The sequence below is a fragment of the Gymnoscopelus microlampas genome, assembly GCF_963454915.1.
Source record: "Gymnoscopelus microlampas genome assembly, chromosome: 21".
Lineage (NCBI taxonomy): Eukaryota > Metazoa > Chordata > Actinopteri > Myctophiformes > Myctophidae > Gymnoscopelus > Gymnoscopelus microlampas.
Window position 1 is genome coordinate 38,778,664 of NC_139958.1, and position 16,635 is coordinate 38,795,298.

A 16,635-nucleotide genomic window follows, 5' to 3' on the forward strand; every position below is an offset into this window, starting at 1 on the left:
ATTCAATGATTGAAATGCCAACATTGAGTCAGCATTGAATCTATGCTGTTTGCCTTTTTCTTTTCTTTTTTCTTGATGGGGGGAGGGGGGGAGGCACACCCCTCCTCACACCCCCCCTCCCCCCATTTAATGATTGAAATGACAAAATTGATTCAACGTTTTATCCATGCAGTTTGCCGTTTTCTTTTCTTTTTTTCTTGTTGGGGGGAGGGGGGGCAACCCCCTCCTCCCCCTCCCCCCTCCTCCCATTTAATTATTGAAATACCAACATTGATTCAATGTTGAATCTACACTGTAAAATCCAATAGCTATCTATACTTAAATAAATATAAGTTAGCTTTACTCATTTGTTACAATACTAGGTTTAATCAAGTAACGTGTACTAAAAAATACAATTTACTTATTGTTATTAAGTAAAGACATCTTTGTTTACTTGCCCAGAATCAGTAACATTTAATTGCACTGTGTTTAGTACACTCTTAAAAATGCTGGGTTATTTCTATAAACACATTGCTGCGTTGATTTGGCTGGGTCATAATTATGGGTTATTTGGGTACTGTAAACTGATGGGTCAAAGGGGTTATTAGGGCTTCAATTGCCTGCCTGGGTTATTTTTAACCCAGAGGTTGCTTTATTCATTTTCCCACTTGTGAATCATTCTGATACCTTCTTTTTGTCACTTCTCACATGAAAACACAAGGTACGTAACCTATATTTTATCACTATATTTGACCTATATTCATATAATGAGGGGGATCATTATAGGGATCTGTATTAATTGTAATATGGTACAATACTGTGCAAAGTATACACTGTAACAAATTTCTGTAATTTCTACAGTAAAAATGTACAGTAATTTACTGTTCTGTCATTTTACAATGTTTAACTGTATTTTGCAATGCATCATGGGAAAAAAATCATTACAGAAACTTGAACATCATCATCATTATCAGTTATTATCATCATTATTAATTGTATCCTTCATCTTCTTGTTTATGCCCCAAAATGACTGAAGAGCTGATCGATAATCCATTGTCCGATTGTTTCGGCGCACCCTAGGGGCCGAGACAATAGTGAAAAACTGTTTGAAAGGAGTAAAAACTAAATTGGACACCAAATTCTGGGTCAGCGCGTCGCCCCGAACACGAACATATAACTCCCCTAACACACGGCCTTACCGTTCTCCTTAATTGGCTAGGGTCCAATGTCAAGTTATTATATGCGCAATAAAGCAATATATCTCGATACGATACGTTTTTCGAATCCGCCTTTCGGATATGTTGTACAGCTTGCCAAGACGCACACGTGGATGTCTTGTTTGTCCCGGTACGACACTCCTAAGTTGACCTCCTACACTATCGGAAGGCACATAGAGTCTTAAACCTTAAGACCATACCAAAGGACAAAGTCAGACAAAAAAAATGTGCCGTACCGGGACAAACAAGACATCCACACGTGCGTCTCAGCCAGCTCTACAACATATCCAAAAAGTGGATCCTAAGTCCTTATCGTATTCGAGATATTGAGCGAGATAGCGAAGCCGTAACCATAGCCAATTAAGGGATAATTAAATCATGATTTGATATGAGGGTTTAATGATTTCAAATTTTAGCATTATTTTACATGTAGATTTGGAAAAAAAATATATCGGGGTTATCACGGGCCTGGAACACCCTAAAACCAACCAGGAAGTGGCCTTTTGAGGCACTTCCTGTTTTCCGAGAAAAATATAACTTACATATTTGGAATCAGCGTCATCACATTAGTCTAAAGCCAGAGTATCGAAGAAAAATACAATTTCTAAAAATGTAACGAGGGTTGACCTTTGCAGTCTTTTCGCTGAACTTTGAGCTTTATCAGTGTCTAAAAAAATCAAGGCTGGTGCCAAAAAATCTGGCTTACTCTCAATATGGATGGAGAGAAGTTTTAGATTTTTAAAAAATATCTGGAGCGATTAGTTCCAGATTTTGTGCTCAACAAAATCTGTTTTTTATTCAAAAGTCAACGTCCAATCTTTTTGGTGAGCTTTTGTATTTCCCAAGGTCATAGAAAATCGAGACCTATCCCATTCGATTCAGCGTCCTTTTCTAAGTCTGAAAATGTTTTTTTTAATTTAAAAATAAAATATTTTAAAAAAATGTGAGAAAAGCTAGACTTTGAACTATTTCAAAAATCTTTAACTTCTTATTAAACAATTCTAGACTATTGTTTAACCTACCATTCAACTCTAAATCATCTAAATAAGAGGGTTGAAGGGTCAAAATAAAATAATGATAATAATAATATGTTTGTGAAAAAAGCTTCAAGTTTATGAAACTTTAACGCTTGTTTAAGCCACTTTTTAAGGGTCATACAAAATCAAAACCTAGCCCATTCAATTCAGCGTCCTCTTCTGAGTCTGAAAACATGTTTTTTAATTAAAACAAAATATTTTAGAAAAATGTGAGAAAAGCTAAACTTTGAACTATTTCAAAAATCTATAACTTCTTATTGCAGATCGGCTATTTTCTTTTTTTCTCTCTTTCTTATATTATTTGACAATTTGGCCAATGTTTGACCAGTTTATAGTATAGTTTGTTGATTACTTGTATTACAGTCTTTTTCTTTGATTTGTTTTCATTTATTTTCTAAGGTATTAAAATTATTACTTAAATTGTCAGGGTCTCGACCCACAGGTTGAGAACCGCAGACATCCTTCATGCACAAGGCGGACAGTGTTGCCAGATTTTGCGATAGAAATAAGCAACCAGGTCTATGGAAATTAGCCCAAAAGAAGCAACTATGACTAATTGAAAATAGCCAATCTACAAGCTCACAACGGGTTGCGATGCGACGCGCTGTGAGCTTGTAGATCTGCTATTTTAAAACAAAACTCTTATCTGGAAGAAAATGTGAAAAATTAGGAATATTTTTGAAACATTTTAATACGAATCTTGTATTGGGGGTCCCCCCTGGCATAACATGTGTTCAGATGGGGGTCCGTTGATTGGATAATAGCCTACATATTAATCTGGGGGTCCTTGACATGAAAATGTTTGAGAACCACCACTGGTTTAAACGACATTAAGGAAGCAAGCCCAAAAAACTTCACAGAAAAAGAAGCCCAAAGTCGCTTATAATAAGCGGATATGGCAACACTGAAGGCGGAGCTTGTTAGTTTTGAAATCACACCGGAAGGCAGAGGAAACGGCTGTTGGCTGAGAGATTTCTTTTTCAAACCGGGGTGCTTTCGTGTTTACTGTACTAGATAACAGGTAAGTTTAATTAGTTTATGGAATTAAAATGTTATCCAAACACGGTCGTACACGGTTACATGAACTAACACGTTCATGTAACCGTGCACGACCGAGTTTTAGCCATGGTTCACACGACGCTCGTCCTTTCACGAGCCTCATAGCCGGAATTTCAACCTGTTTTTTGCACTTTCAACCCGTACATCAACATAAATATTCATACTTCAACTATAAAGTGCTTACCCCACGGCCACGAATGTTACAATTTTAATCGGGTGTGTCTAAGTACCCGCATCTTCCGTATTGTTGAATAAAAGATATTTTAATCCGATCGGTGGCCATTTTCTCATAGTTGTAATGCATGTGTATAATGTAATACACCTCCCAACCGACGGTCGCGTAGTTTAAAGCATACAGAAAACTCGGAGAAAATGGCCACCGATCGGATTAAAATTACTTTTATTGAACAATACAGGAGGTACGGATACTTAGACCCTCCCGATTCAAATTGTAACATCCTTGGCCCTGGGCTAAGTGCTTTATATTTGAAATCTGAACGTTTATGTATGGGTTGTAAATGTAGAAAACGTCATGATATGATCATGTTTCAGGACTAACGGTTTATCAACCGCGTTTACATAGAAAGCAATGTGTTTGCACCATTTAATATAAATGTATGATGTTACAATGCGACCAGGCATCCTAAAACGTTAAAATATGATTCAACTTGTTAGTTGTAACATTAGCTCTTAAAAGAGAGCTAATGTTGGCCACATATCCCTTTGGTGAGGCCACATTTGTTTTGACTGTAATTATTATTTTATATATGAATCTTGTTTTTAACCTACAGTAAAAAGTAAAATAATTTAATTAAGAGACAGAGAGTACAAATGGTACCAATGTATCCTTAAGGAGAATAAATTAACATTGAGGATTTTAGTGTGCAGACAAATTTGGTAATCCGTTTTTTAACTTAAGTTTTGTTTTGCAGACAGTAGCTAACAAAAGCAGGTAATGTTTATCATCTCAGTGGGCTCCAGGGACCCTCAGGGGTCATTGGGGGGTTTCCATGTGGTTCCCAGCTAAATGAGATTATATAGCATGAAACTCAGTTTAACCACTTAAACCCTATAAATTGCCTATTTGAAAATGGCAGATCCACAAGCTCACAGTGCATGGTGATGCGTTGTGAGGGTGTAGATCAGCTATTAAAAAACAGTATAAACAACATTTGTGGAATATTTTTGAAACACTTTTGTAAATCTTGAGTCCTTAGCCAAGTACATACTAATTAGGGGGTCCTTGACATGAACATGTTTGAGAACCACTGATTTCATTTGTATAACATGAGTTCATTAATCAGTATGCATTGTGAAACACTTTGCCAAGTTCATCAGAAGAACTGGTTATCACACACCTTCAATTAACCCATTAAGACCTGAGGCCGATTCTACAAAATGTCTTCTAAATTTATTTGTTTTTAACTTGTGTTATTATGTCAGTGGTTCTCAAACTTGTTCATGTCAAGGACCCCAAAATGTATGTATTTGGCCACAGACCCTCATCTCAAAATATTTTGTTCTAGGGACCCCCAGAAACAAAGATTTGAGTTACAAATGTTCGTTAAAAATTCAAAGATTTGCACACATTTTCAAGATTTTTCTAAAATAACAGATCTACAAGCTCGTAGCGCAGCACTCGGTGCCACGCTATGAGCTTGTATATCTGCTGTTTTTGAGTAGCCAAAGTGTAAAATAATGCTTTTTAGGTCAAATCTAAAAATGACACAGAATCGAATGCACTTAAAAAGCGCATAACCATTCAGTGTTCAATTCAGGGATTTGAATCGTCATATATTTGTAACAATGATTACTGTCTCATTTCATCGTTCTTTGACAAACTTCTACCATCTATTTAACAGGCCGTCACCAAGAAAGCCCTTGCCTTAATTTGGATGGTACTACAGTTGGCAGTGGCTATGTAAGTCATCAATCAATCAACACAAAAAGGAGAACACTCCATACACACACACACACACCTAAAAGAAATGTGCTCAAAGTTTTTCCTAGTGCACAGTCACACGCACATTTTTGGATTGCTCCTTAAAATCCCATGTAACCATCTTCATGGTTTACGCCAGGCAAATTTAAGCTGAACCTAATTGTCTCTTTTACAGGCAGCTTGGTACACACCTGGCCGGGGAAAAAAACCTGCTACAGACTTCCTGGAGGAGCGATTGAGGAACACCAGGAAGCGCATGAGAAGGCTGAAACGACCACACCACCAAGAACCAGAGGAACAGACCGTCCCTAGTACACCAGGTAATACTAATAACCAATGTTAATTATCCCCACCAGGCTAGATTGGACAGATGCAAGGGATTATATTTGCGGTCCCATGACTCTTCTGTCCATCATCTTCTAAAAACTAGTCTCAGGCACCGCTGGACCGATTGGCGACTTTTCACACACTCCAAGTAGGCCAGAACCTCAAATACTTGAAATCAGCTATAATGAATCTGTACTTATCATTCAACAGAATCTGATGTGCCTCCTGAAAAACTTATTGAAATGGTTGAATGGATGAAGGTCAATAGGTGTCCAGTGTCCCAGGTTGAGGACTACATGAATCAAACATCTCTACATGGAGGCAAGTGGATTCGCAGCAATGGAACTAAAGGCCTACCGTAAATATTGGCGTATAGTTCCCTAGGCTTGTAGACAATCCTGGCATGGTAATACATTATTTTGCTATTGCAGTTTTGCCTATTTGAATGATACTCTATTTGACTGATACTCTGCAATGCACTACAAGTTTATGTTTAACCACCTAGACCCTACAATATATACTTTGTAGACAGGAGTCCACAGGGTTCTACTTGGTCCACTCCTTTTTTCTCAAACTGTTGTCACACAATGGTGTGTTTATCAAAGAGCTTATCTACAATACCCTACTGCTTGCATACACTCTTATAAGTAGACTCATAAGTGATTTTATTTTAATTTTCTCATTTTACAATTGTTTATATAATGTTATGTTCTCTTCTGTGTAGACCCAATCCTTCGATCTCCTAATCTCTCCACCTGGTGTGGAGAATTTGATTTGTGGGATTCCTCAAGAGGAAGAACTGCACACTTCAGGTGGGGGTTTCATTTAACATAATGGTTAAATAAACAATAATGAACTGTAACTATGTTTCTTAGCAGGTGCTGAGGTTATGAGTTGGGTCTCTTGGATTCTTTCCTGCTTTCTTCACTGTCCTCTGGTCATAGAGATTCTGAAGGGCAGAGCGCTTAGACCCCAAGGCGGTTACCCTCGGCACAACTTTGGGGTTTCACATAATGATATCTGGGTGGTTTTCTATCAGCTGACATGAAAAGCATTCTCTGACCGGGTCAGCCTGTGACTGAGCACTTGGTGTTCAGATAAAACTTGTATTCTGACCATGTGACATTGGTGTAAAATCACTCCTCTGTGTTTGTATAGGTGCACAACACATGCAGTTTGAGTCAGCCTGGGCCCTGACCAGAATCCCCTCAGCTACCTTCCTGCCAACACGCACTGTGCCCATCTTCATCTGTCTACAAGGACATCCGGGAACAGGTTAGCACCTTTTTACCCACGAATAACAGAGCAACATAAGTTTAGTTGGGAATTAACTGTCCAATTGAACTATCAGGGCGACATATGAAAATATGCTTTAGAGGAATGTCTGGTGCTGTATGCAGTTTGGAACCCAGGATGTAAGGTGATGGAGACCATTACACAAGAGGTGTATATATGGAGCTGACTAATTTGTTTGCTGATTCCATGATGACACATTGAGGTTAGACACTCCATAATTGGGCGTAGCTGCATTTGGAACTCCTTATATCAGGGGTCTTCAACCTTTTCAGGCCAAGGACCCCCTAACTGAGAAAGAGATGAAGAAGGGACCCCCACTATATATTACATAAAATTGTGTTGCAGATTAAAGCTTTTCATAGATGTTGGATTCATGTTAATGTGTATTGTCAGACATTTAACGACTTAAACCGTCAATACTTAGTAAACTTTCACTCTGTACTTGGTCTGCTCTTTTTCCCCTCTTTGCCGAAAATAGCCGATCTACAAGCTCGCAACGCCTCGCGCTGCGAGGCGTTGTGAGCTTGTAGATCGGCCATTTTCGGCTAAATTTGTCCGTAGAATAGGGATGCTATTGTTCAAGTGGTTTGTATAAAGAAACAATGATCTTATCACAGAGATTTGGCCGACCCCCTGTAGCAACTCTGAAGACCCCCTAGGAGTCCCAGACCCCCTGTTGAAGACCCCTGCCCTGTTATGGCTGACTCATGGTGACATGAGCGTGGCATGGGGGATCTCCTGTAAGCCAATTTTAATATAGGTAATTGTCTGATCACAGTTATGAGAAAAAGCGTTCATCTGTATACATTTATCTATTGAAGAATAGTGAAAATAGCAGATCTACAAGCTCGCAACATCTCGCAAAGTGATGTGTTGTGAACATGTAGGTCGGCTACTCTCACTATTTTTCAACATTTTTAAATGCCTGGCCTGTTCTGGCCATAGTACATAATGGTATTATTGGCCCCGGTCATTGTCAGTCATTTCTTTTTTGTTTACAAAGCCTAAAAGTCGGAACCGAAATGTAATTCGTCCAATGTTTAATGCCAAAACGGTTACATTGTTGATCATAATTATTTGTATGACAATTAACCAAATGTTTTCCTAATTTACACACTTTTTCAAATGTATTTAGTCACTGTATTTTGTTCTGTGGTTTGCTGTGTTGTAGGCTTATGCTGAGTTTAACAGGATCGCCACCACACACCTAGAGACAGACTTCTTTGATGCTCTGGATCGCTATACACCACAATTGGTCACTATCTTAAAGTCCAAGAAAGGTGCCATTAGAGATAAATTATCCGGAATTGTGCAGCAAATTGATGGGTAAGTCTACAACATGCTTCTTATATTTGTAATTATCATGACTAAGTTTATGTACAACCTATTACCCCAAATAGTACTTATGCTTCCCGGCTGTATTACAGAGTGTTAAAGTATTGCTAACTATTGATCGTTGTTGATAACTAAATGCTGTGGATTGTACTATTTTTAAATCACATCTCCAATCAGCAACTGTTCTCTGCAACTGTTCATCAAACATATATTGTGGTGTTTCATGCTGTAACTGTACTGTAACTTGTGATGGTCAGATCTTGAACTTTATTTGTTCATTATCCACTTGTAGAAACCCGACGTGACCGCGCTGGGTAGGCTTGTTCTCCGAGGCCTCCTTCTTCTGCTTGGAGATGACCACAGCAGTTTCTACACCACTGTCTTGGTAAGTTCTCATAGTTACACCTTAAAGGTCCAGTGAAATTACATTTTCGTTAATTTTATTTTGAAGTTTCAGTCTGAAACGGCCTTGCAAACCAATCAGAAGGTTCAATCCCTTCAGGCTATAGCACGGTGGAATCTCACTCACATGGTGTGCAGTGTAAGTGTTTGTAGCCTGCACTCACACGTTGCTCAAGGGAGAGAGAGATGGCCACTATGCAGAATGTTTGTTACCAAGTTGCTTATTTCTAGCCTAAAATGTTTTCAGATACATATTTTACTGTGCTGTTTACCATGAGTAATATACTGTCAAAAACAGTAGGCCAACCAATGTTGATAAAACTTCTCAATGCAGATGTGTGTGAAGTGTCTACATTTCCCTGTTGTAATGTTGTTTTTGTTTGGTTCTGTACAGGATTGTGACAGCGAAAGTGAAGACGCCTGGTCAGAGGTATCGGTCGGATTGCTGACTGAGCAGTGAAGATTCACCTCCCTCAGATGGTGTCGACCTTCAGCCAGTGTCAACAGCCATCATCCTTGAAGGAGGTATTGTGATGGATAATTTCCATAACCTCCCTCAAGCACCGTGCCTGCTGTCTAGCCTGACGTATGCACTCAATTTGAAGTACCCTAATGATATGAAGAACATATTGAACTTTATTCAAAGAGTGATGCTTGGCTTGGGAAAGGAAAAAACTACCCCCCAAACTGCAAAGTCTTAAAAACCTCCTGTCATTTTAGAAAGATTGTATAGTGGATAACTGGTAGGCAGGTTGTCCTCAGCCCTCCTTTGTGACAGTAGACTAAAATGCATGCATTTTATTTTTCTCATGCATGACAAAATGTTGTAAAGTGATAGGAGTTCTAAATGAAGCCACTTTTATTCATTTTAAGTACTTTAGAGCTGCAAATTATTAAGACTTTGAATGTAATACCATTAAGTAAAAGTAAGGCACTTTTTTGAAATTGACAAGTGTTCACTTGTTCATGTGTGAAATAATGTACTCTTTCAAACTGTAATGGGGCTGTCCACACTAAGCATATCACTTTTGTCAATCCTATCGTTGTAGAATTATTTAGTTTAAATACAGTGCAGACATGATCATTTCAGTGGGCAGTTGCTCATGTCTTCCAGAGTTCCAGCAAATCACTCATATTGTCATCATCAACACAGATACTGTTCGTCTTTAGTTGTGTTGAACAGGAGGAGAAGGATGGAGGGGCTACTAGGCTACAATTGCAGTAGCAACACAGAAATGTGTGAGGAATTAATTAGCATAATGACTTTGTGGACGAAAAGAGGTTCACAATCATTGGCTACTCTAAATTCTATAAAATAAATTAAAAATGTGTACATATAGTGCTTGGTGTGGATGGCCCGTTAGGCTTTATTAATTACGCCATTTGTATTACTAGAGCACTTGTCAGTGTGTTTTGTCAGACCGTTGGTTCAGTCTGCAAAGTTAGTACACGTTTGGTCATTATAAGCCATGTTGGGTATTGTTTTTGTGGAATCGCTTGTAAATAATGGTGGTTTGGTTTGTAATTTAAACTTGCAGATCAATTATTTTCAAATAGCATTTTTATATAGGTGTAAAGTGCTCATGTGGCATATATTCACTTACAAAATATCCAAATGCTTGCAGACATTTTCACGATTTCTTTCATAAATAGCAGATCTACAATCTTCTATATGTTATATATTTCATCTGTTAAATCATAAAAACAATGCTTAAAGCAGTTCAAAGCAGGTCTAAATGCCTTGGTTCAATAAATGTGAAGATTCAAATCATATTGTCTGTCTTTATTTTTATATTTTCACATTTTGGGAAATGTAAGGTAATTTTGAACAAGATGTAGCCTTACAGTATATCAGCATACACATAATTTAAAATGTACATGCAGATTACCATTAGGTTGTTGGATGATCAGGATCAATATTGATTCCTAACATGATTCAGTATAATCAATTTATAAATTAAATCAGTGTTCGATTCCTGATGTTGATTCAACATAAAATCAACTAAAATGTGCATGCAGATTACCATTTAGATGATGGTTGAATCAATGTTTATTCCTAATGTTGATTCAACATTAAATCAACTAAAATGTGCATGCAGATTACCATTTAGATGATGGTTGAATCAATATTGATTCATAACGTTGATTCAACATAAAATCAACTAAAATCAGCATGCAGAATACCATTTAGATGATGGTTGAATCAATATTGATTCATAACGTTGATTCAACATAAAATCAGCGTGCAGAATACCATTTGGATGATGGTTGAATCAACGTTGATATAGTGTTAGTTAGTGGTTGAAACACAAACGTTGAATCAACAAAGATTAGGGTTGCGATTTCAGTACAGTTTCAACGTTGAGATCGAACGTTGATTCAACCGTTATGGCCGCCTATTTTTCAACATTGATTCACCCATATTTTGCTATCTGGGTGCTCTCACCCCTTACAAAAGGATATGAACACTGAACAGTCAATGGAAAGCAGGCTTTTCAAAGCGACGCGTTGTAGAAAAGCCAGCTGACGTAGCGTAGCGAGGGTCGTCAAAGTAAACGAGACCTCTAAGCGCAGCTGAGAGCAGCTGATGCTGTATAGGCTAAATAGTCACGTTCGGTCTTTCCCCAAGAAAGGAAACCAGTTTTTTAGAAGGAAAGAGAACGAAAACAGTCTGAGGGAAAACAACTCCTTAATCATTTCTTCCAAAAAAAAGGTGAGCAGTGAGCACACCTAAAGCCAAATGTGTACTTAGTCGTATGACGGCGTTGCACACCGAAAATAGCCGATCTGCAAGCTCACAACGTGGCGCGGACGCAACGCATTGTGAGGTTGAAAACAGTCTAAAGTAATGTAAAGTATACATGATTAGAACATGATTGAACATTTGACAACTAAGGTCTAAGATTTGTACAATGTAATTGCTACAAATTGCTACAACACCTGTATATCCAATCATTTATTGATTTCACAGACTGTTCCGCAGTCTATCCTTCCCCACGATCTCCGTGAGGATGGCATGCAGTCACCGAGATTATTCCATCTTTTTTCAAAGGTACAGTAAAATCGCTCGTTTTCGCTTTACACAATTTATTTACAACTGTGCCATTTTGGACAAAATGGCACATTTTAAAATCAAGATGGCCACTCTTCCTTAGCGCCCACTCTTCTTGTATTCTTATATTGATGCTTAATTGTAAATAAGAGTGAAAAGTGTTCCAGTGTGAACAGCAGGGACCACCTCAAAATATTTGCAATTAATGTCGACTCACCGGTCCATCCTGCCAGGCATCGGCAGTATCCAGTGGAGGGATGGCATCCATCTGCGTGGCTACAGTCGCATCGCTCTGTACAGCCCATGCCGTAGGTACCATCCTGTATGGGGAAACATTTTACACTGTAACACCTACAGTCACATCGCTCTGCGTGAATGTGTGGCTTGTGACGATCAGGTCCAACATTTAGTTCAGTGAACATGGGGCTAAAGGATCGTTAGGAAGCTGTGTTCACGTTCACTCTTCCATTGGAAATAATAGACTCCAACCTGCTTCCGGTCTCCTAAAAAGGCGGCCAACCAACTCTGACTACGTCAGAGGAAGTAAACCGGAGATGGCATGTCTTTCTTTGTTTTTTTTTGTATTGGGTACAACCAGTGGTGTAAAGTAACTAAGTACATGTACTCAAGTACTGTACTTCAGAACAATTTTGAGGTATTTTTACTTTACCAATTGTCTATACTTTCACTTCTACTCCACTACATGTACATCTCAGAGGCAAATATTGGACTGTTACTCCACTACAATTATTTGAAAACTTTAGTTACTAGTTACTTTTGCAGATATAAATTATAAACCATACATTAACCACTTAAGCCCTATTTTATACCTAGGCTATTTGAAAATAGCCGATCTACAAGCTCACAACGCGTCGCATCGCGACGCGTTGTGAGCTTGTAGATCTGCTATTTTCAAACATTTCAGTACTTTTACCTTTGATGCTTTTAAGTACATTTTGATACCAATACTTTTGTACTTTCACTCAAGTCAATTTTGAATTCAGGACTCTTACTTGTAACAGAGTACTTCTACATTGCAGTATTGATACTTTTACTTAACATTTGAGTACTTTTCCCACCACTGGGTACAACTCAGGCGTTAGCGCTTAACAATATGGCCGCCAAGTGGCTTTCACATTTCACTCGAAGATCTATCATCCTGTTAGACGATGTGACGGATGAGTGTTGGGTCTTACTTGGCAGGGTTGCTCACATCTCTCTCCCCTCCATCCGGAGGAGCAGGTGCAGCGTCCGTTCAGGGCGTTGCAGGCCCCTCCGTTCAGACACAGGCAGGTCCGGTCGCAGCCCAGACCCCACGTACCACTGGGGCAGTTGATGGAGCAGTCCACGCCATGCCACCCTACACACGCACGTGCACGCACGCACGCACGCACGCACGCACGCACGCACGCACGCACGCACGCACGCACGCACGCACACACACACACACACACACACACACACACACACACACACACACACACACACACACACACACACACACACACACACACACACACACACACACACACACACACACTGTGTTAACTCATTCAGTGCCAATGAAATGAAAAAATAATTGCGAACTGTGCCAGAAATGTTTTCAATTTTCTTATACCTTTTTCAGGTAGTCACAGAATATTTATCTCCAGTATAATCGATCCCCTGGTGGGTGCTAATCACTGAGGGTTGCGCTGTGTGGTTTCACAAATGTCAACGAGGTCATTGGACCTCGTTGACATTAATTGTGTGCCTTTTGAAAATAACATGATAACATTGAAAAATACATAGTAAAAAAAAAGTGCTCAGGAGCCGAGATACAGCCTTTTTCAGTATTAAGTTAGGCAAGAAGTGAATGGAGCAGCAAATCTTTAAATTATGTTATCTTGGGTTCTGAACGTTTTTCTTTTTTTTTCAAAAACACATGAAACACGTCATTGGCACGTTGCGCCATTGCGGTAAAAAACATGAAACACGTCAATGGTACTCAATGAGTTAAAAAATTAAAAATTATCCATATTTTCTAAATATGACCCTGTTGAAGTGTCGAAACGCGTCGGTCAGCTGTTGCCTTATCTGTAAAATAAATCTGTATATTTTTTTTCACCTGAAGACGGAGTGCCTGAGTATTTTTCCCCCACAGTCTGCCTCACTACAAGCAGAACTGTGGGTTCCTTTGCTTTCATTCATATTTTCTTTTCCAAAATGTTCAAAAAATAGCTGATGCACAAGCTCGCAGCTTGTATATCTGCTATTTCCAAAACCGTTCAATTTACACTCAAAAACAGCAAAAGTACTGTAGCACATCTACAAAAAAACATCAAAAGTAGCACATCTACACGCTACGAGCGTGTAGATGTGCTACTTTTGATGCTTTTGTGTGACGCTGTAGTATGATCACTTTAACCGTTATTTTATACAGTACTTTGGCTATTAAAAAAATAGCAGAAATACAAGCTCATAGCGCGGCACCAAGTGCCGCGCTATGAGCTTGTAGATCTGCTATTTTTGAAAAATCTTGAAAATGTGTGCAAAACTTTGAATATAATATTTTTTTAAAGGGAATATTTTTAACTCAAATTTTTACTTCTGGGGGGTCCCTGGAACAAAATATTTTGAGGTGAGGGTCCGGGACCAGATACATGTAATTTTGGGGGTCCTTGACAAGAAAAAGTTTGAGCACCACAGCTATAGCAACATACGTTTTTTTTCCAGAAAACAGTTAGGATTGAGAAGACATTTGTGGAAGCGTTCCGGGATGAATGGGTTGAAATATGGAGATAAGAGGTGTCCGTCCGCCCGAGAGCAACGATATACATATTACAGTACAACTGTATTCATCTCACCTGCTTTACAGCCACAGGACCCGTCCACAGGTGAACAGGTGGCATCGTTCTTACAGTTACACCTGGAGGAGCATCTGATCCCATGTGTTCCTACTGGACATGCAACGGAACAGTTGGAGCCCTGCAACAACAACAACAACAACAACAACACAGCATCTGTTCAGTAGTTGTTGGGAAAAGATGGCAGTACGGGCAAGGGTTCCCAAACTTTTCAGTAGCCGCGACCCCCGAAAATAGTATTTGAACTGGGGACCATTGAGCTTGTAGATCTGATATTTTCGACCGGGCAAATATACAATGGGGCATATTAACCCATTTTTAGATTTGAGCTAAAAAGCATTATTTTACACTTTTGGCTATTCAAAAATAGCAGATATACAAGCTCGTAGCGCGGCACTCGAGATCTGCTATTTTTGAAAAATCGTGAAAATGTGTGTAAATCTTTATGTATATTTTCAAAAGCAAACATTTATAACTCAAATCTTCGCTTCTGGGGGTCCCTGGAACAAGATATTTTTATGGGGTCGGCGGCCAAATACATATAATTTTGGGGGTCCTTGACATGAAAAAGATTGAGCACCACTGATATAGAAACATACGTTTTTCAGAATACTGTTGAGATTCAGGAGACATGTAGAATCAGCTTCAGGTCTCAATGGGTTAATGTATGTTTTGTAATGATAATCTAAATCTACAAAGATACTTGTAACCGACGTTTTCAAATAATTGTAGTGGAGTAAAAAGTACGATATTTGCCTCTGAGATGTAATGGAATAGAAGTGTAAAGCAGTTCTCAAAGTGGGTTCCGGCCCCCCCCCAGGGGTCCTTGGGGGGGGCCTTTACAAGGGCAAATTTGTTAACATAGCGTCACAATTATTTTAGCCACTTTAACAATATTTTATACTTTGGCTGTTCAAAAATAGCAGATCTACAAGCTCATACTGTAGCGTGTCACTTCGTGCCGCACTATGAACTTGTAGATCTGCTATTTTAAAAAAATATTGAAAATGTTTGCAAATCTTTTAATATTATTTTTAAAAGCGATTTATTTTTAACTCATATCTTTGCTTCTGGGGGTCCCTGGCACAAAATATCTTTCAGATGGGTGGGTCCGCGGCCAAATACATATCATTTTGGGGGTCCTTGACATGAAAAAGGTTTGTGCACCATTGGTGTAAATCACTGAATAATAGACATACTCAAGTGAAGAAAAAGTCCCTTGTACTTAAAGGGATATTTCACAATATGTTTGCACAATATGTTTGCCAACAATGTAGTGCACACACTATCCAAGGACTTTTATCTTTCAGATTCTTACAGTTATTTAATTACACAAAAACACCGAATTTCCATTCATGAGTTTTCCAGTCTCTTCAGCTTGCATTCGTGCATTGGAATCATAATGCACATAATGCGTGTCTGAAGCTCATAAGACATTTTGGCCTTGATGTGCACAAGTATTTCAATGGAAACATTCTTTAGATATCAGCAGGCAGTACTACAGTGCTGCAGCATAGCACATCATTGACCTCAGATCGCATAGTACGTGTTGACAAGGAAGGTTTTGATGTGATAGATTTTATGTTCAAATATAAAAAAATCACACCCAGTGTGAAGTGAGCGGTGTTATTTAAGGTCATCACAGTGATGGAAGCTCACTCAAATATTGTTTTTTTTTTAAGTGCGTGGTGATATTTATAGGTTATGAATTTCATCATGCGTCTTGCTAGCCAATCACAGAGTGGTCTGAATACTCATCAGCCAATCACAGTACAGCGAAAGACAAATTTCCACGACGGATGGGTCATGGGTCGCAACCCCACTTATAGGAGCGGCTACACCGCTCAAAAATATTTTCTATCCTATATAAAAATCCTATATAAAAATTGTGGGCCGGCGGGTGGACCTCTGACATCATGCTCATGTCGCCCTGACTAAGCCATAACCATATAAGGAGTTCCCAATGCCGCTATGCCCAAATATGGAGTGTGCTGTCTAACCTCAATGTGTCATCATGGCATCAGGCGCAAATAAATCCATACATGGGCACAAAAGGGGGCATGCCCATATACAGAAGGAGTATAAAATTTGATGACATCAGGGATCTCCATATATGGGCATAAAAGGGACAAAGACAAACAGA

At 38.9% G+C, this 16,635-nt stretch overlaps 2 protein-coding genes across 5 annotated transcripts in view; one reads left to right on the forward strand and one right to left on the reverse strand.

The window, feature by feature from the left end:
• The window catches only part of megf10 (multiple EGF-like-domains 10), a 75,932-nt gene that overhangs the window by 27,680 nt on the left and 31,617 nt on the right, over positions 1 to 16,635 (reverse strand). For both annotated transcript variants that reach the window (XM_084046021.1, XM_084046020.1), the window contains exons 8-10: positions 14,493 to 14,613; positions 12,843 to 13,006; positions 11,864 to 11,966 (exon numbers count right to left, since the gene is read on the reverse strand). In XM_084046021.1, the coding sequence (XP_083902147.1) occupies positions 11,864 to 11,966; positions 12,843 to 13,006; positions 14,493 to 14,613 (388 nt within the window). The remainder of the gene's footprint in view (positions 1 to 11,863; positions 11,967 to 12,842; positions 13,007 to 14,492; positions 14,614 to 16,635) is intronic.
• On the forward strand, positions 3,165 to 9,046 carry LOC311036994 (uncharacterized protein). Of its 3 annotated transcripts, none has more exons than XM_084046023.1 (10): positions 3,165 to 3,254; positions 5,155 to 5,213; positions 5,410 to 5,554; positions 5,772 to 5,882; positions 6,286 to 6,373; positions 6,720 to 6,836; positions 7,475 to 7,617; positions 8,029 to 8,183; positions 8,485 to 8,577; positions 8,989 to 9,046. In XM_084046023.1, exons 4-7 carry the CDS (start codon positions 5,877 to 5,879, stop codon positions 7,615 to 7,617), a joined length of 354 nt encoding a protein of 117 aa, XP_083902149.1. In that variant the 5' UTR covers positions 3,165 to 3,254; positions 5,155 to 5,213; positions 5,410 to 5,554; positions 5,772 to 5,876; the 3' UTR covers positions 8,029 to 8,183; positions 8,485 to 8,577; positions 8,989 to 9,046. The 3 variants fall into 3 exon arrangements, with proteins under 3 accessions (XP_083902149.1, XP_083902150.1, XP_083902151.1); XM_084046024.1 differs by having other exon boundaries at positions 7,475 to 7,597; XM_084046025.1 differs by lacking the exon at positions 7,475 to 7,617.

What these genes read in the sequence shown, in the direction of transcription:
- LOC311036994 (XM_084046023.1), top strand. An exon ending in GGAAGAACTGCACACTTCAG is followed by an intron (nt 6,374 to 6,719) that starts GTGGGGGTTTCA and finishes GTGTTTGTATAG; the next exon opens with GTGCACAACACATGCAGTTT. An exon ending in ACAAGGACATCCGGGAACAG is followed by an intron (nt 6,837 to 7,474) that starts GTTAGCACCTTT and finishes ATCTTATCACAG; the next exon opens with AGATTTGGCCGACCCCCTGT.